We start from the raw sequence: 17702 nt of genomic DNA, 5'->3' as shown, positions 1-17702 counted from the left end.
GAGCATCCTCAGTGGGGGACAGTGGGTCAGGCCAGTTCAGAGACCTGTCTCTAGAGTGGGAAAGAGAAGACACACACCTAGATCTCTGTTGGTTGAGGAAACTCTGGACCAAGAAGCTGGGTTAGAATGGGAAACAAAAGGACCTTCAAGGCTGGGGGAAGAAACATGGCATTAGTTACAAAGTTCTGCCCCAGTGAGGGACTGGAATCTGGCAGTTTGGGGGTGGAGTCAGGGGGTAGAATCTGAGGTAGTAAACTGATCTTAACTAGAAACTCAAGCAGGGATGCCTAGGTTTCTTAGGGCACAGGGACTGGGGATGTGCAAAGAGGAACTGTTGGCAGTACTTGTGACCATAAAGATAGTAGTGAGGGGGCAGTTTATGAATTGAGGGGTCCTCCCAGCAATATCTGGCATATAGATATTTAATAATTATTTGTGAAGACAAGAGGTTAGGTAGTTCCTGGGGATCAGGGGTCCTAAGTTTCTGAAGAGGCATAAGAAAATACCTGGGTTCTATTCAGGGAGAGGATGGAGGCAGTGAGTAAGGGACTCCAGACAGCTTGGAGATGCAAATCCCAAAAGGGAGCTTTGTACCTCTGTGGGAGTTGGAAGCAAAAGTCAGGGTTGGGGGCTCACTCCCTTAACCCTAGGACCCAGGAGTTCCTATGGATCTACCAGATTTCCCCGCCTACGCACAGGCACCCTTGGCCTGTAACGCCTTCTCCGCCCACTGGGGGGCGGGGCTTGAGAGGGCCGGTGGCTGTTCTGAAGCCTCGAGGGCCATCAGTTCCTACCGGAGCCGCTGCGGGTGCCATTCCACCCATGGCCGGACACAGGCCCTCAAACCACTTCTGCCCCCTTCCAGGCAGTGGTGGGGGCGGCCCCAGAGGGCCGATGCCCCTGCGGGTTGACACTCTGACCTGGTTGAGCACCCAGGCGGCCCCTGGCAGGGTGATGGTCTGGCTGGCAGTCAGGCCAGGGGTCTGCCCAGGCCCTGAGGTGTGGAGGATTCCCCTGGGTACCCTGCCACACGAATTCCGGGGCTGGATAGCACCCTGCAGGCCCTGTCTTGGAGCTAGTGAGGCAGGGGACTGGTTGCGACGCCCCTCCGAAGGCGCCCTCCCCGGGCCCTACATTGCCCTGCGGAGCATCCCGAAGTTGCCGCTGCCAGAGGACATCTCAGACATACTGAAAGAGTTGCAGCAACTGGCCAAGGAGCTGAGGCGGAAGAGGTTGAGCCTAGGGTACTCGCAGGCTGATGTGGGGATCGCTGTGGGAGCTCTATTTGGGAAGGTGCTTAGCCAGACGACCATCTGCCGCTTCGAGGCCCAGCAGCTAAGCCTCGCCAACATGTGGAAGCTGCGACCACTGCTGAAAAAGTGGCTGGAGGAAGTGGAAGCAGAGAACCTTCTTGGCTTATGCAAAATGGAGATGATCCTGCAACAGTCTCGGAAGTGGAGACGGGCAAGCAGGGAGCGACGAATCGGAAACAGCCTGGAGAAATTCTTCCAGCGGTGCCCTAAGCCCACAACTCAGCAAATCAGCCACATTGCTGGGTGCCTCCAGCTGCAGAAGGATGTGGTTCGAGTTTGGTTCTATAACCGCAGCAAGATGGGCAGTCGATCAACCAATGATGCTTCCCCACGGGAGATTGTGGGGACAGCCGGGCCTCCTTGCCCAGGGGCACCAGTGTGCTTTCACCTGGGACTGTGGCTCCCAGTGGATATCCCCCACTATACACGTCTCTACTCTGCAGGGGTAGCCCACTCCTCTGCCCCAGCCACCACTCTGGGCCTCCTCAGACTTTAGGGCTGAGGGACTTGCCCTTCGCGGCACGGTTGGAGAGGGAAGAAGAAGGGAAAACCCAGGAAATGTCTCTGGGGTTCATTTGAAGGCTTTTAGCATTAATTTCTCATTCACTGTCTAAAGAAGTTAAGGATACATAGTAGGGAATGGGGGTGGGAATTGTTCAAGAAAAATCTGGGAGAGAAGATTAAGTTTATTGCAGTTTTGTGTTTTCCCTTTGTTTTTCCCTAGCATTGGTTTAAAGGTACATTACAGTATATAGATGGTTTCGATATTTTGTTCCTTTTTTTATTAAATATTGTGTCTGTTATTCCTTGTGGTTATCAGTAAACATAGGGATTAAATTTTTTTATAAACACAATACTAAGTGAAAAACTCAAGTCACAGAAGAGTACCTTAGCATACAATTTTTTGCTTAAAATCAAGCAGAACTCTGTGTAAATACAAACACAAAATCCAGGATAATAATCTTGAGGGAATGACTTGAGAATGTGATAGGGAAGAAACACACAGAGCCCATCTAGAGCCCTTGCTGAGACACCGGAGCTTTCTTGGAAGATTCTTTTTTTTTTTTTTTCTGATTTACCTTTTCATTTCTGGTGCCCCAGCTTCATGTCAGGGTCTCAGTTCATCTCCCTACTTTATGCAGTCCCATGGGATTATGTCATGTCCTGCCACAGTCACTGTATTCTAAACTCCTTTGTTACTGAGGTTGGCAAGCTGGACTTCAGAGCTTCAGTCCCAGCTGTAGCTTACTCCTCCAGTTTTCACCTCTATTTGGTTCCCTGGGAATTTCCCTTACTTTCTCTTGCTCTCTTATATGGTTTTGAGAGGATATTTGTAATAGTTTATCCAAACTTCCCTGGTGGTTTTTGCCATTATACGTCAAATAACTCTTCTAATTTCATCTCTGAAATTGGTCTTTTCAGTTTTCCACTTCTACTTTGGTCAATTTTGGTCACCATATACTAAATGGAAACCATTTAGTACCTCTGTGTTTTCAAATCTGCTGTCACACACCTGCATGCTCTATCTATTGTCCTAGAATTCTATCAGTATGTATTATATCAGAGTTTATGTCTTATTTCTGGATACTAATCTTGTCAATTTTTGCTTCTTTTGTAATCAGTCTTGCAAATGTTTTATCTATAGGTATTTTCAAAGTATAAGCTTTTTTCCTTATTCTACTTACTACAATTTTTATTCCCTAGTTAATTAATTTTCACTTCATTCTTCTTAATTTTTTCCTAGTTTCTTCTGGTTTCTTTCATTGTTCTTTTTTAGATAATTTTTAGATGAGTACTTAGTTTGTTTCTTTCTTTTTTTTTTCTAGTGGCTGTATAGAGAATAACTCTTGTGGGCCCAAGAGTGCAAACCAGGGGCCGAATAAGAGACTTAACTCTGGGCCAGGCATGGTGTCTCATGGCTGTAATCCCAGCACTTTGGGAGGCCAAGGCGGGAAGATCACGAGGTCAAGAGATCGAGACTTAACTCTGATCTTCTGACCTCAAGTCCAGGGATAATTTTACTGTCACACAAGTCAGGTGTGACTAAGCTTTTTATTTCATCTTTTCTTCATGAGACTGTAGAAACTTTACCTTTGCCTATTTTTGTGTGTGTGATAAAATATAAAATTTGCCATTGTAATCATTTTAAGTGTAAATTCAGTGACATTAATTACATTCACAATGTTAGGCAACCATCACCACTATCCATTTCCAACATTTTTCCATCACTCCAAACAGAAACTCTTCTCATTAAGCAGTAACTCCATTCCCCTATCCCCCTACTCCTGGTAACCTTTCTGTGAATTTGCCAGTTCTAAGCAGTTCATATTCATGGAACCATACAACATTTGACCTTTTGTATCTGGCTTATTTCACTTAGCACATTTTCAAGGTTCATCTATGTTGTAGTGTGTATCAGAACTTCATTCCTTTTTATGACTGAATAATATTCCATTGTATGGATATGCCACATTTTGTTTATCCATTCCTCTGATGATGGGCACTTAGATTGTTTTCATTAATAGCCAATGGGCTATTGTGAATTATACTGCTATGAACATTTACATATAATAATCTATTTGTTTACCTGTTGTTTTAGTTCTCTTGGATATATACATAGGAGTGGAATTTCTGAGTCATACAGTAATTCTATGCTTAACTTTTTGGGAAACTACCAAACTGTTTTCCATAGTGAAGGCATCATTTTACATTCCCACCAGCAATCTACAAGAGTTACAGTTTTTCCATATCCCTGGCAGCACTTGTTATTTTTTTTTAATTATAGCCATCTTGGTAGCTGTTAAGTGGTGTCTCATTGCGGTTTTGATTTGTATTTCTCTAATGACTAATGATGTTGAGCATCTTTTCCTATGCTTATTGTCTATTTTGTATCTTTAAAGAAATGTCTATTCAAGTCCTTTGCCTATTTTTAAAATTGGATTGTTTGTCTTTTCTTCACAGAGTCTGGATATTAAGCCCTTATCAGATATATGGTTTGCAAATATTTTCTCCCATTCTGTGGGTTGTCCTTTCACTCTTTTGACTGTATCTTTTGATGCAGACAGACTTTAATTTTTATTAAGTCCAGTTTATCCATTTTTTCTTTTGTTGCTTAGGCTTTTGGTGTTGCCAAATGCAAAGTCATGAAGATTTGCTCCTGTGTTTTCTTCTATGAATTTTACAGTTTTATTTATTAAATTTAGGACTTTGATCCATTTCAAGTTAATTTTTGTATATAGTATGAGGTAAGTGCCCAACTTCATTCCTTTGCATGTGGATAGCCAGTTTTCCCAGCACCATTTGTTGAGGAGATGTTCTTTCTGCATTGAATGATCTTAGCACCCTTGTCAAAAATCAGTTGACCACACATGTGAGGGATTATTTCTGGGCTCTCAACTCTCTTCTGTTGGTCTATATGTCTGTCTTTATGGCAGTACCACACTGTTTTGACTACTATAGCTTTGTAGTGAGTTTTGAAATGGGGAAGTGTGAGTCTTCCAATTTTGTTCTTCCATATATATATATATGCCATATATATGCCATATATATACATGCCATATATATGCCATATATATACATGCCATATATATATATATATACACACACACACACACCATTGTGGGTTACTTGAAATGTCATTGGAATTTTAGGATCAGTTTTTCCATTTCTGCCCAAAACACCATTGAGATTTTGTTACAGAGTGCACTGAACCCTCATATTGCTTTAGGGAGTGTTGTCATCTTAACGATTTTAAGTCTTCCAATCCATGAACACAAGCTGTCTTTCCACTTATGTCTTCTTTAATTTCTTTGAGCAATGTTTTAGTTTTCAGTGTACAAGCCTTTCACTTTCTTAAAGTTATTTGTAGGTATTTTATTCTTTTGGATACTACTGTAAATGGAATAGTTTCCTTCATTTCCTTTTCAAATTGTTCATTGCTAATGGATAGAAATACAACTGATTTTCCTGTGTTGATTTTGTATCCTGCGACTTTGCAGATTTAGTTCTAACTGGTTTTTTGGTGCATTCTTTATGGTCTTCTACATATAAATCATGTCATCTGTGAATAAAGATAGTTTTGCTTCTTCCTTTCCGATTTGGATACCCTTTCTTTTTCTTACTCACTTGCTCTGGCAAAAATGTGTAGTACTGTGTTGTATAAAAGTAGCAGAAGGGGACATCCTTGTCTTGTTTTTGTTCTTAGGAGAAAACTTTCAGTCTTTTCACCATTGAGTGTGATGTTAGCTCTGGCTTTTTCATATGTAGTCTTTACATGTTGAGGAAGTTCCTTTTTTCTTAGGTTATTGAATGTTTTATATGCAAGGGTATGGGTTTTTGACAGTTTCTCTGGAATAAATGAAAAATGCTTAAGGGATATATGAAATCCTATGACTATTTCATAAGATTATGCTAACTACCAGTACCACTACTTCCTTCCCCAGTACTACCATCACCATTGCACCCACACCTAAGAGACCTAAACTTTTTTTTTCTCCAACTCTAAGGGTGGTTATTTTTCTGTTTTGAGGGATCTCATTCTCATGACATCTTCGTAAGAGTAAATGACTTACCCAGGGTGATGAAAATAAGTTTTAAACCAGATCTTCCATAGTCCACAACATGAAGTAGCCCAGATGTAGCTCAGCTTTCAGGAATGAACTTTTGGTGAAGTACTTTAAAAACAAAAAGTCAAGCAAATATTAATGCTGCACTTACATTCTTCTAACTCTTTAAAAAGATTACTTAATTATAAACAAATTGTAACAACTTTAATTTTCAGAACATACCTATAAGCTGTATTGTTTCAGGTGGACAATGGAGATATATCAAGATTACACATATACACTTGTAAAAGATTAGCTTGAGTTCCCAGTTTATTTACTCAAGAATATAGCATCACATTGGAAATATGATGGCCACAAAGCAGGTGTAAATGAACCGTATATATCAGCACAGCTTCCCATGGTCCAGCGTCCTTGATGGCAATGCCCAAAATACGGCACTGGATAAATGTGTGGAAATGAATTCCACACTACAGCTTTTTTATCCTTAGGGCTACATCAATGCTCAAGAAAAACTTATTGTCTGTTCTTAATGCTTCCATTTAAGAGAATGTTTGGAGATGTTAAGCTTCTTCTGGTTCTTGGACCAAACTCAGTGACAGTGAATCCACAACGTCATCAAGCAGAAGAATCTGAATTAGTGTCTGGGTCTCTGATACCAGCTTACAACATCCCATTGAGACCATTTCCTCCACACAAGCTACAGGGACCCAGCTTAACAAATGTATGCTTTTTCTTCTTGTCAGTATCTAAAGGTAGAGCACTGAGGATCCACATAAGTTAGTGAAAATAGAGCCAAATCCTAATTGCTTAGCTTTAGATTCAATAGGTGACTGATCACTTGCTATTGGATTATCCCACTAAAAGTCACACAGCGCCAACTCTACTTCATCCTTTTCCTAGACAGCCCTTCTGGAAAGCCTTGGAAAGGCGATGTTTCAGCAGAGTCAGACTGTGTTGAATGCCAGAGTAAACAACTCTGATTGTGTTGTGAACATGAAGAGGCACTGACCTCAGCTGCTCCTTCAGTTCTTCTGCAGCCTCTACAGATGTGGAGAAATTGTGATGAGCTCTCAATCTTAGGGAACAGCTCCTAGAGTCCATCTCAGCCCCCGCATAGCTGCATCATTGACACAGCTGCCCCACCTCTGCTTAGGCAAATCCTCTATGTGTCACTAATCAGCTTCACATAATTTAAAAGATTTTCCATCACTAGATCTCTTGACTTGCTGTGAAAAGAGAAAAGGCTGGACCTTAGGGAAACCTTTATACTGAAGTGATTTCAGATTTTTCAGAGATTTAAGTTCATATGTGAAACTTTAATCATAAGATCCCTTAAACAGAAGAATAACCACCCTTAGAGCTGGGAGAAAACCAAGACTGTGTTGTTAAGTAGTTAGCAATGTTAAATGTTACAGAGATCAAGTAACATAAGAAATCAACCAAGATACATTGACCAGGTGCGGTGGCTCACGCCTGTAATTCCAGCACTTTGGGAGGCCGAGGTGGACAGATCACTTGAGGTCAGGAGTTCGAGACCAGCCTTGCCAACATGGTGAAACCCCGTCTCTACTAAAAATACGAAAATTAGCTGGGCATGGTGGTGTGCACCTTAATCCCAGCTACTCAGGAGGCTGAGGCAGGAGAATCGCAGCCTGGGCAACAAAGTGAGACTCTGTCTGGAAAAAAAAAAGCAAAAGCAAAAGAAAAAGAAATCTACTAAGCCATATCATTTCAATAACTAAGATGCCATTGATACCTTTAGTAATAATGTCAGTGGCATAATTAGTAAAGGCAGATGTCAAACAGTCCAAAGTCTTCATATTTGCCCAGATTTTCCCCTGCCTTAATTTAAAAAATAAATTTCAACTCCTGACTCCAATAGATCTTCACTGTCATTCTGAAAATACTTCACTATCAAACATTTTGGTTATCTTGTATTTCCTATAGACAAGGCAAATATTTTTAATCTGAAGATGCTGAGCCCCTTTAGAGTATAAGCAGAATAATGTTTTTGTACATATGTGCATTTTCTTTAAAGATGGTTGATAGCCTTCATCACATATTCAAAGAGGACCGTGACTCTTCTTTAGATCTACAGTTTCAGAATTTAAGAAGCACCTTCCCTTTTGTCACCTTTTCAAATGATTTCCTTTGACAGTACCTATATAATAGGTAATTTCTGGTTTTCTTTGAATCTATATTTTCTAGATATCTCCAGCTCAGCGTCATATGAAGGCCCTGAGTTGCATTTTACGTAAGTCTTTTAAGTTCAGACTAAATAATGTATTGATTATTGCCTTTCTTGTTCTTACACTTTTATCAATCCTTGGCACTTTAATTAAAATCTTATCATAAGGAACAATTTTTCTTTTTCCTAGAAGTTTTCTTATTCACTAAGAAATCATGGGGTGTTTGGATACCTGCCCTTATTTCAAAGCATGATCTTTTTCTTGAATTAGCATCTGTTTCGATAATTTCATTTTTTTGAAAGAGATATACTGTGTATCCTTGTTTATTATACCAAATCTGTCTCATGGGGATTTGTTTTTCAGAATAGCCACTTTTGTTTATGCCTTTCTTCTAGGAATAGTCTTGCCTACTAAACAGTATTGGTTTTCTTGGCAAAATCTATTCAAGATTAATTCTTTTCAGAAGGCAAAATGGTATTATTTATGTCAAACTGTGTTTTTAAAGTGAAAACTACAAAGCCATTGCAATTAAACCTAGTGGAAATGTACTTGACAAAGTGATTCTAAACTGAAAGAATAAAACTTAGAAAATAGTTAAGGAAATTTCGAAGGTAAAGATTTAGGTGGCCAATTATTTAACAGTGTGACAGTGGTGGTGGTGATGGGCAAAATAACATAAACAAATATTTATTTATTGGAAAGTGAATTGGTACAACCTTCATGAAAGGCTGTTAGGTAATTCATATGGAAAACTTTTAAAACGTGCATTTCCATTGGCCCATCATTTCAACTTTTAAGAATTTTTATAAGAAAATAATTGTGTGTGGCCAGGTGCAGTGGCTCACGCTTGTAATCCCAGCACTTTGGGAGGCTGAGGCGGGCAGATCACAAGGTCAAGATATCAAGACCATCCTGGTCTACATGGTAAAAACCCGTCTCTACTAAAAATACAAAAATTAGCTGGGTGTGGTGATGCATGCCTGTAGTCCCAGCTACTCAGGAGGCTGAGACAGGAGAATGGCATGAACCCGGGAGGCAGAGGTTGCAGTGAGCCCAGATCATGCCCCTGGACTACAGTCTGGCAACAGAGCAAGACTCCATCTCAAAAAAAAAAGGAAAGAAAAGAAAATAATTTTGTGTGTGTGTGTAAGGATTTAGCAAAAAGAGTGGTCATGCAGAAATTTTTTTAAAAGTTTAACAACAAAAAATTACAAACAACCTAAATGTTTAACAAAGGGTTAAGTAAATAAAATTAAACATGATAGAAAGTTAAAATTATATTATAGAACCACAGTTTTGATAGAAAGTTCAGAGTAAATTGTTGAATGAAGCAAAACAACTTATTAAACTTCATACCATTTTTAAATGATATATTACATAGAGAAAAAATCTAAATGTATATACAGGTATTGGTATTGTTAGTGATTTTTTTTAGAATTTTTGCTGTATGTATTTATTATACAATTTTAAACATCCAAGACATATTTTTAAAGGAAGGCTCTAGAAGATCTAGAGTTCCAAAAGATACACATTCTCCTAGTCTTCTTTGTTTCTAAAATAGTAATTTCTCCTTACAAAGCAATGTTTAAAAGAGTAAATCCGACCTATTCATTTTTAGTCACATTTTTAGTTTCTGTAAAAGAAGGGCAATTATCTAAATGGAGGAGTACGGAGCCATATACATTAGAAAAACATTGCTAAAAATTAAGGTTTGGGTTTTTTTTTTTTTAAATCAGAGGCCCATTAATGTTAAAGAGCTTCAGTGTAGCACAGTGAGTGAAGACACCTGCCATATGTCTGTTTTTCTGCACAACATGGTAATTTACAATTACAATTAGTTTGTTTATATACCTCTGTAGTTAACCCATATTTAGAATATAATGTAAGCCCAAATCATTTTCATGTTTCTGAATGTTCACTTTTCAATTTTAAAAAGCATTTGAAAATATTGAAATCCTGATTTTAACACAGTAGAATCTTCTTTGCTTGTCATTTTTGAAGAAACCAAGTGAATATAAATGAGCTCTATGGATTTCTAAGTTGGAAGGCAAGGTCAGTTCCTGTGATTACATCCCCAGCCAGATGAAAGATGAACTGTCATGAACTGAATCCACCCCAATACCCAGTGAAATCCTTAAAACAAGTCATTAGCATGATCATGGCTACACCAGTGAAGAGAAACATGACAGGAAGCTTTGGGAGAGGCTACATGGTTTATCAAAGGGGCTACCTCTAAAAAACAGTCTGTTAAGTTGCCACTGTGCCACCTCACTTTCCGGCTAGGAGCACAGCTAAGAGGCAGAATTAGCTACTTTGGTCTTGAACCTTGGACTTAGGTTTTCTTCCTGCAGCTTCCAACAAAATGACAAAATACAAACTAGCTTCACTTGCTGCTATCAGCTCTTCTATTGCCAAAGACTGTGGTTGGAAAAGGAAACGTTGGGGCCTTCCTGAGATTTCACTGCATTTAAAAATCAATATTCTTTTTAAAAACTGTACAGCCTGAATGTCATTTCTTCTTCAAAGGAATAACTGTATTGCTTAACAAGTAGTCTTCCTTTTCCTTTCAGGATGTATAATGTAGACCATCTTCTAGGACTAGGTTGAGTGGCCAGGGCAGTGTATAAGATGCATTGGGTTGATTCATTATTTTAGAATGGATGATAATGTTCCTAGATCTGCTTTAAAAGTTTGAGTATTATTGATTGAGTAGTGGAAAATCTGAACATATACCTTTTTAATTGAAAGAGAATTTGTTTCAGTATGCCACGCTATTAGTTTTCTAGGACTGCCAAACAAAGTACCACAGATTGGGTGGCTTGCACAACAGAAATTTATTTTCATGCAGTTCTGGAAGTTAAAAGTCTGAGATGAGGTTGGGGGCAGGGTTGGTTCCTTGTGAGGGTTTTGAGGGAAGGATCTGGCCCAGGCTTTTTTCCTTGGCTTGTAAATGGCTGTATTCTCGCTGTATCTTTACATTGTCTTCCTTCTGTATATGTGTGTGTCCCTATTTCCTCTTTTTGTAAGTGATATTGCATTAGGACCTACCCTAATGACCTCATTTTAACCTAATTACCTCAGTAAAGATCCTATCTCCAGATACAGTCACATTCTAAGATACTGGAGCTTGGGACTTCAACATATAAATTTGGTGGGGGACACAATTCACCCAATAACACCTACTACCCCTACTGTAGAGAAAAAAATAGGTGATCAGGGATAGGTTTGGAAAGGCAGAGAGACTTTGTTGTTTCCTACAAAGGAGTTAAATAAGGTGGTATAATGGAAAGGAAAGAGTATTAGCCACAGAGTCAAATAGTCCCAGATCTGCATTCAAATAATACCACCATTCTAGGGTTATCTTCTCAGGAAAATTTTACAAAAAATAAAATTTCTTCTCTCCCAACCAATAACCTTCTGGGCTGAAGAATTACAGTAACTTATTTATCTGTATTTTCAGAGCAGGACAATTGAACTCTCATCAGTAAAATGAGAGTCTCACTTATATTAGGAAGAAAATTTTGATATTTTGATAGAGATATGATTCTTAAATTTCCCCAGAAAAGTTGATATGTGAACTTATTAAGAAAGCTGTGTCACTTTTCGCTAAGAATTGTCAGCCACTAAGTTTATCAAGCTAATGTACAGAACAGTCAGGTGACTTGCCTTTAATTTGTCATTGTGTTTATGAAAAGCAGAGCTAAAAACAGAAGAGAACAAGTTTAGACAGTGACTGTTTTCATAAACAGTTTTAATAATATTGCTAAATCCAAATAGACATGTAAGTTTTTTACATATATTTACCGTAAATATTTCTGTAATAATCAACCATTAAATAATACAGATATATAAATGATCACCTCATTCAAACATTTTTTTCTGGCACCAATCTGCTTGCTAAATATGTATTACCTTTGATATTTAAACCAAAGAGAAGAGATGGGGGAAAAAAAACTCCCTATACAGGGATTTAGTGTGTTATTCTTTACTCCCCTGAAAAGCCAATCACTCCAACACCATAGCGAAAAAAGAACGTTTTGCTGCTTCTGTGTCACATCATTAAAGTAGTTAATCTGCAGCCATAAATTTTTGTCTTATGGGCCAAGAAATTTTAAGTAAAATACTAACAAAAATGTAACACTTTTAAATGAGAAGTGAAAGCATCTTTATCCTTTTTATTTGAGTTTCCAGAAATGGCATGCTCCATAAAAAATTGTATCATTTTTATTTTTAAACTGAGTTTCTTGCATTAGTCAGTAAACAATTTATTTAGTGAACATTCTCTGTGCACATATATACACCATGTGACCATTTAAGAAACAGAAGGTGCTTGAATTTGTGAGATTTAAATATTTTCTCACAGTTGATCCAGTGATACTACAGTTGAAATAAAACCATATATAAATGAAATCCCACTTTCTACTAAAATGTAAGTGTAGATTTTTTAATTATTGTTTTAATGAGGACAATAACGATTCCATGTATTCAGTGGAACATCTAACAAATCTTCAGCATGTTTACTCTCATGTGCATTCTAAGACTCACCATAAAACTACCTATCCTAATTACAGATATGCATATTCATTGTATTACATTATCTAACTAGACATTTTATATTGCTAATTTTCTTGCAAATATTATTAACTTTTAAAACTATAAGCAATTATTTGATTTCTCATTTATGTTGTTCTCCTAAAAACGTACATACACATATCAGTATACATATTTTAAGTATATTATTTGAAATATGGGCTGTGTAGACCATATGTAATACCCCAGGACATGACAAGCAAAATGATAATACTCACCATAGCAATGTTTGGCCATTTCCCAGACATCCTTGCTGTGGTCCCAAACCAACTCCTGCTTTTCCTCGAGGCTCTGCATCTTCATATTCATGTAAGCAGTAACATTGTACCTCTATACTTCATCCTCAGTGACCAAATATCTAATTAGCATCTGTTAAGGGCTAGGCACTAAAGATTCAGAATTAGACAAGAAGCACATAAGCTTGAGAGAGGAAAGAAGTGAGAAAATCAAGGATTACATCACCAAGCGGCCAGTGTTAGAGGAATGGGCAGAGGAACAACACAAAGAAAGGAGCAAAGAACTCAGTGGAAATATATGGAAACATTCTTAAGAACAGGGAACAATGTAAAGGATAACTAGGAGTGGAGGGGGGTGAGGAGAGAGAGAAAGAAAGACAGAGAGCAAGAGAGAGATGAAGGAAGGAGAGGAAAAGTGAAGGGAGTTTATTTTGACTGAGAATCTGGACTGTAATTTGTTACTGCAATTAGGAGTTAAATGTAGTGGTAAAAATACAGCCATAGCCAAAAAGTTATATAGTTCTCAGTATATAATTACTTGAGCCTTCCAAAATGCTTGAGAAGAAATATTTTCTTAACATTAAAGATTAATATATCAGTCTTTCAAAAAGACATTGAACAACACAACAGATAATTTATTTAATTGTAGTACTTTTGTTAATGATGTTGTTGTCATTCAAGACAAAAAATCATTCTTCCTGTGACTGGTTTTTATATTGACTTATGTCAAATAGCCTAAGTCATAATACTAAGTTCTAAGGTTCTAACGGCCTTTCTTCCAGGAACTAATGTAATTTAGTACTGGTGTAAAGCTTCTCAATGGTTTGCCTTGGCACCATGGATCAACAAGTCCAGAGAAATTAATGGTTTAGCAGATCCGCTGGCCTGTTCTTATCAAGAGTCAATTGTCTTCATCAGGCCTTTGATTAAAAAAAACTGTTAATCAGTTTCTTTAAGTTTATTGTAATCTCATAAATAAACTACTGAAAAGTGTTTGGAAATTGAAGAAACCACCAGACACAAGACAATCTCTTAAGTAAAAGCCTACTTGCCTTTGTTTGCAAAAACATGTATCTGATTAGAAACTCTGTTGATTGCCATGGAACACAGTCAAACTGTTTCTATTCACAGCTCGTTATATGAGAGAATGCCTAGCACGATGCTGGAGATGAAATAGATATCAATACATTTTTATATCAAACAATTGACTTAAGATAAATAATTAATTCTTCTGCATTTTATTCTCATATGAAATTAAAATGATTGATATACTCCTGGTCAGAATCATTCTGAGAACAACAACAAAGAAAAACCAACCACCTTTGTAAGAATTATTGAAAACTATTTAGGCATAAAGAACAACGCAGTTCTTAATTATACTTTTTTGTGAAATGAGAAAACCATATATATATATATATATATCTTTAGTAATTATTAAGTCCAATGTTGCTTCCATCTGTGAATACTGAAATCCTTAATGTATATATTGATCCTTATAAAACTTTCTAAAATGAGAGTCCAGTTTCTAAAATGAGTCCTTATAAAACTGCAGAATTCTAAAAAGATTCGTTTTTCCCCCAAGTCATGCAGACTCACTGGTGTCAGTGGCTATGAATAAACACATGAGTCCTGACACCATACTTTGTTTTTAAATGCAAGTGACACTTTTTAGCATAAATTGTTTCAGCAGGTGAATTTTTTTGCAGATAGGCCAAAAATCTATTAGAACCCAGGACTGATAGATCTGTTTCTTAAGAATATCTCTTACTTCTGATAATCCCCAAAGTGTATATAATGAAACATGTTAGGTGAATAATTTTGAGAGGTCTGCTCAAGGTAGTGGACTCATGTTTAGTGCATTCCACTGGGCAATTGCCTTTTCAGACCCTTACCATCTACAGAGAAGAGCCAGAAGGTATATACCCTCATAGCTTAAGGTTCCTAAAAGTTAAATATGTTGGAATTTAATAAGAATATTTAGAAAATGGAAGTTAAGTAATTATTCTGAGAACACTGAGGGTTTTTTGAGTTATTTGTAACTCAACTTGAGGTAGAATATAGCTCATGCAAATCATAATGCCAGATGAGTTGTTTTCCAACCAGCTCTTAAAATGGTTTACATGTTATAATTTAAATATTATAGTTTAAAAGGGTTAGTAAATGCTTTTCCAGAATGAATTTTCACATTGTCTTCTGGAAAAGCATGTACTAACCCTGTTATTGTCCAATGCTTCTGCTCTCTTACCCAAGAGAGATAGCTATACCTAGTTTTCAGTTGTTTATGAATACATTGTTTATTTGGGAACTTATCCACAAAAAACCATAATCTTAGACTAGCTTTTCCTTGTTTCCCAGTACATTTTCTATGCCACTTTTTCCCACTACCAAACTAGTATCTTCTCAGCGAATGCAAACTACTTTTAATTGTGCCAAGAAAAACATAATCAGGAGAATAAACTCCCTCTCTCCCACTACCCCTCCTTCCATCATTATTATGAAGTATTAGAAAACTGAATATGAATAACTTTGGATTGCCTACCACTTTTAGTGATCTATAGCATTTACATGGATAATCTAGAAACTTCTTGCCCTTAAACACATATTAGCATTTTAAAATGCCACTATTATAATTTGCTGTATAGTAATTTTACATATTCAAATATGTAGACATGAATTCAAACATGAATACATGAATATCAAGCTCATGTTTTATAGCACTGAAAAAAAGCTGAATACAATCTACTCGTTTCAGTTACTGTACTCTAGTACAGACTCTTCATTTTAAGTTACATAACCCCAATTCAAGCTTCTTACCAAAAAAAAAAAGAAAAGTATTGATTCATGTAAACTGAAAACCCCAGATGTAGATCTACTTCTGGGATCAGTAGATCCTGGGACTCAGACTCTGTCATCCAAACTCCTTCCATCTCTCTTTCTACTTTTCTTTGCCTGTTGGCCTCATTCTTTCTTTCTCGCAGAAAGGGCTTTTTCACACAAACAGGCAGGGTACCTACAGGCAGTCGCAGCAACTTCTATTCAGCAGAATCCTAGAGAAACAGCCTTCTCTCTGCCCTAGCATCTAAATATCACTGAAGCCAAAGAGGTCACATATTAGGACAGGCTGTGATTGGCCAGCCTGAGCCAGTACCCATATCTATGAGGGGGTTGGGGGTAGGGGATGGTATTATAATTGACAGCCCAGTGAAGACTATATGGAGTTGAAGAGACATGCTTCCCTAGAGAAGAGTTTTGAATATGTCCACCATCATTGTCCTTGTGTCAATTTTTCCAGTTTCTTGAAAAATTTAATATACAGGCCACAATTAGATCTCAGGTTTCTAATACAGAGAAAAGAGAAAGTGTAGGATACTGCACACAGGAAGATCCAATATTATAAACACTAGAACTGATCCATCACTTGACTGATGTTCGAATCTATGATTCTGAAATAGACCTCAATGTTAGCACAGTGCCCCAAGTCATTTTTGCTGTATCAACCAATTACCACATAAAGCCTGAGGCCTGCTATGTGGAGGGCCTTCTTGCAGTACCGTTCATTTCATTCAGAACCTGTAATCCCTGAGATGAGCCCCCTTATCCACCTACCTATATCCTAAGATAGCTTACTGGCATTGGTACCACAGACCAGGAGGACATGTAAGCATACGGAGACTTAGTCTGTTAGTTCTTCATATTAATCCTATTTTATCTTCTGGTACAACCAATTTAATCTTTTTAAGGGAGAGCTGCTGATATTTTGGGGTTATTCTTACCAGTATTTAATTTCTGTCTTGATCATACTTTCATTTGGTATCTATCTTTTTAACAAATAACAGTAGATTGTAATAATCTGTTTTATAGAAATTCTTTGGGATTAGCAAGGTCCTTGTATTTGTCATCTCATTTGTTCCTAAGCTTCAGGCAAAGGAATCCCTAAAATCTCATTGATAAGCATGTTTTATTTTGAAATTGCAGTGAAAAATAAAGATCCAGAACCTAGATTGTTATGCATAAATTATGTTTATATCTAATTAAATTCTTAACAATGCTCTTGCTTTTTGTTCTTTTCCCCAGTTCTGATTTTCTGTTTTTCATTTCTGAAATAACTTTATTATACATGATTTTCTTGTAGTCTGCCTTAAATTCCTAGTGGAAAGAAATAGGGGTATTAATTCATCAATAAATGAGTCAAGCAAACTAAAATCACTATACCAGCTACTGTTCTGCCTCTTATATCCTCAGAGAAGGTAGAAAATGTATGGTTAATGTTCTTTCAATGCTTTATATAGAGCACACTTATTTAATACAGTAGTTCCCCCCTTATTTGCAGTTTTGCTTTCCACAGTTTCAGTTACTTACAGTCAATCATGGCCAAAAAATATTAAATGGAAAATTTCAGAAATAAACAATTCTTAAGTTTTAAGTTGCGCATCATTCTAAGTAGTATGATGAACTCTCACGCTATCCTTCTCTATCCCTCATGGAACATTAATCATCCCTTTGTCCAGCATATTCACTCCATATATGCCACCCTCCCACTAGTCACTTAATAGCTGTCTCAGTTATTGTTTCAGCTGTGGCAGTATCATAGTGCTTGTGTTCACATAATCCTTATTTTACTTAATAATGACGCCAAAGGGCAAGAGTAGTGATGATGGCATATTGTGATAATTGTTCTATCTTATTATTACTTACTGTTGTTCGTCTCTTACTCTGCCTGATTTATAAATTAAACTTTATCATAGGTATGTATGCATAAAACAAAACACTGTATATGTAGGGTTTAGTACTATCCATGATTTCAGGCAT

At 37.4% G+C, this 17702-nt stretch overlaps 2 protein-coding genes across 3 annotated transcripts in view; both read left to right on the top strand.

The window, feature by feature from the left end:
* FAM172A (family with sequence similarity 172 member A) overlaps nucleotides 1–17702 on the top strand; it is a 481319-nt gene that overhangs the window by 351440 nt on the left and 112177 nt on the right. The window lies entirely within an intron of this gene.
* POU5F2 (POU domain class 5, transcription factor 2) lies at nucleotides 646–2078 on the top strand. The gene has a single exon (XM_003261615.3). It carries the CDS (start codon nucleotides 823–825, stop codon nucleotides 1807–1809), a length of 987 nt encoding a protein of 328 aa, XP_003261663.1. The 5' UTR covers nucleotides 646–822; the 3' UTR covers nucleotides 1810–2078.

Source organism: Nomascus leucogenys, chromosome 2 (assembly GCF_006542625.1).
Source record: "Nomascus leucogenys isolate Asia chromosome 2, Asia_NLE_v1, whole genome shotgun sequence".
NCBI classification, from domain to species: Eukaryota; Metazoa; Chordata; class Mammalia; order Primates; family Hylobatidae; genus Nomascus; species Nomascus leucogenys.
Note: the sequence above shows the minus strand (reverse complement) of the source record. Positions and strands in the feature narration are given on the sequence as shown.

Coding starts and splice junctions, on each gene's coding strand:
- POU5F2 (XM_003261615.3), top strand. CDS start 823: ATGGCCGGACACAGGCCCTCAAACCACTTCTGCCCCCTTCCAGGCAGT.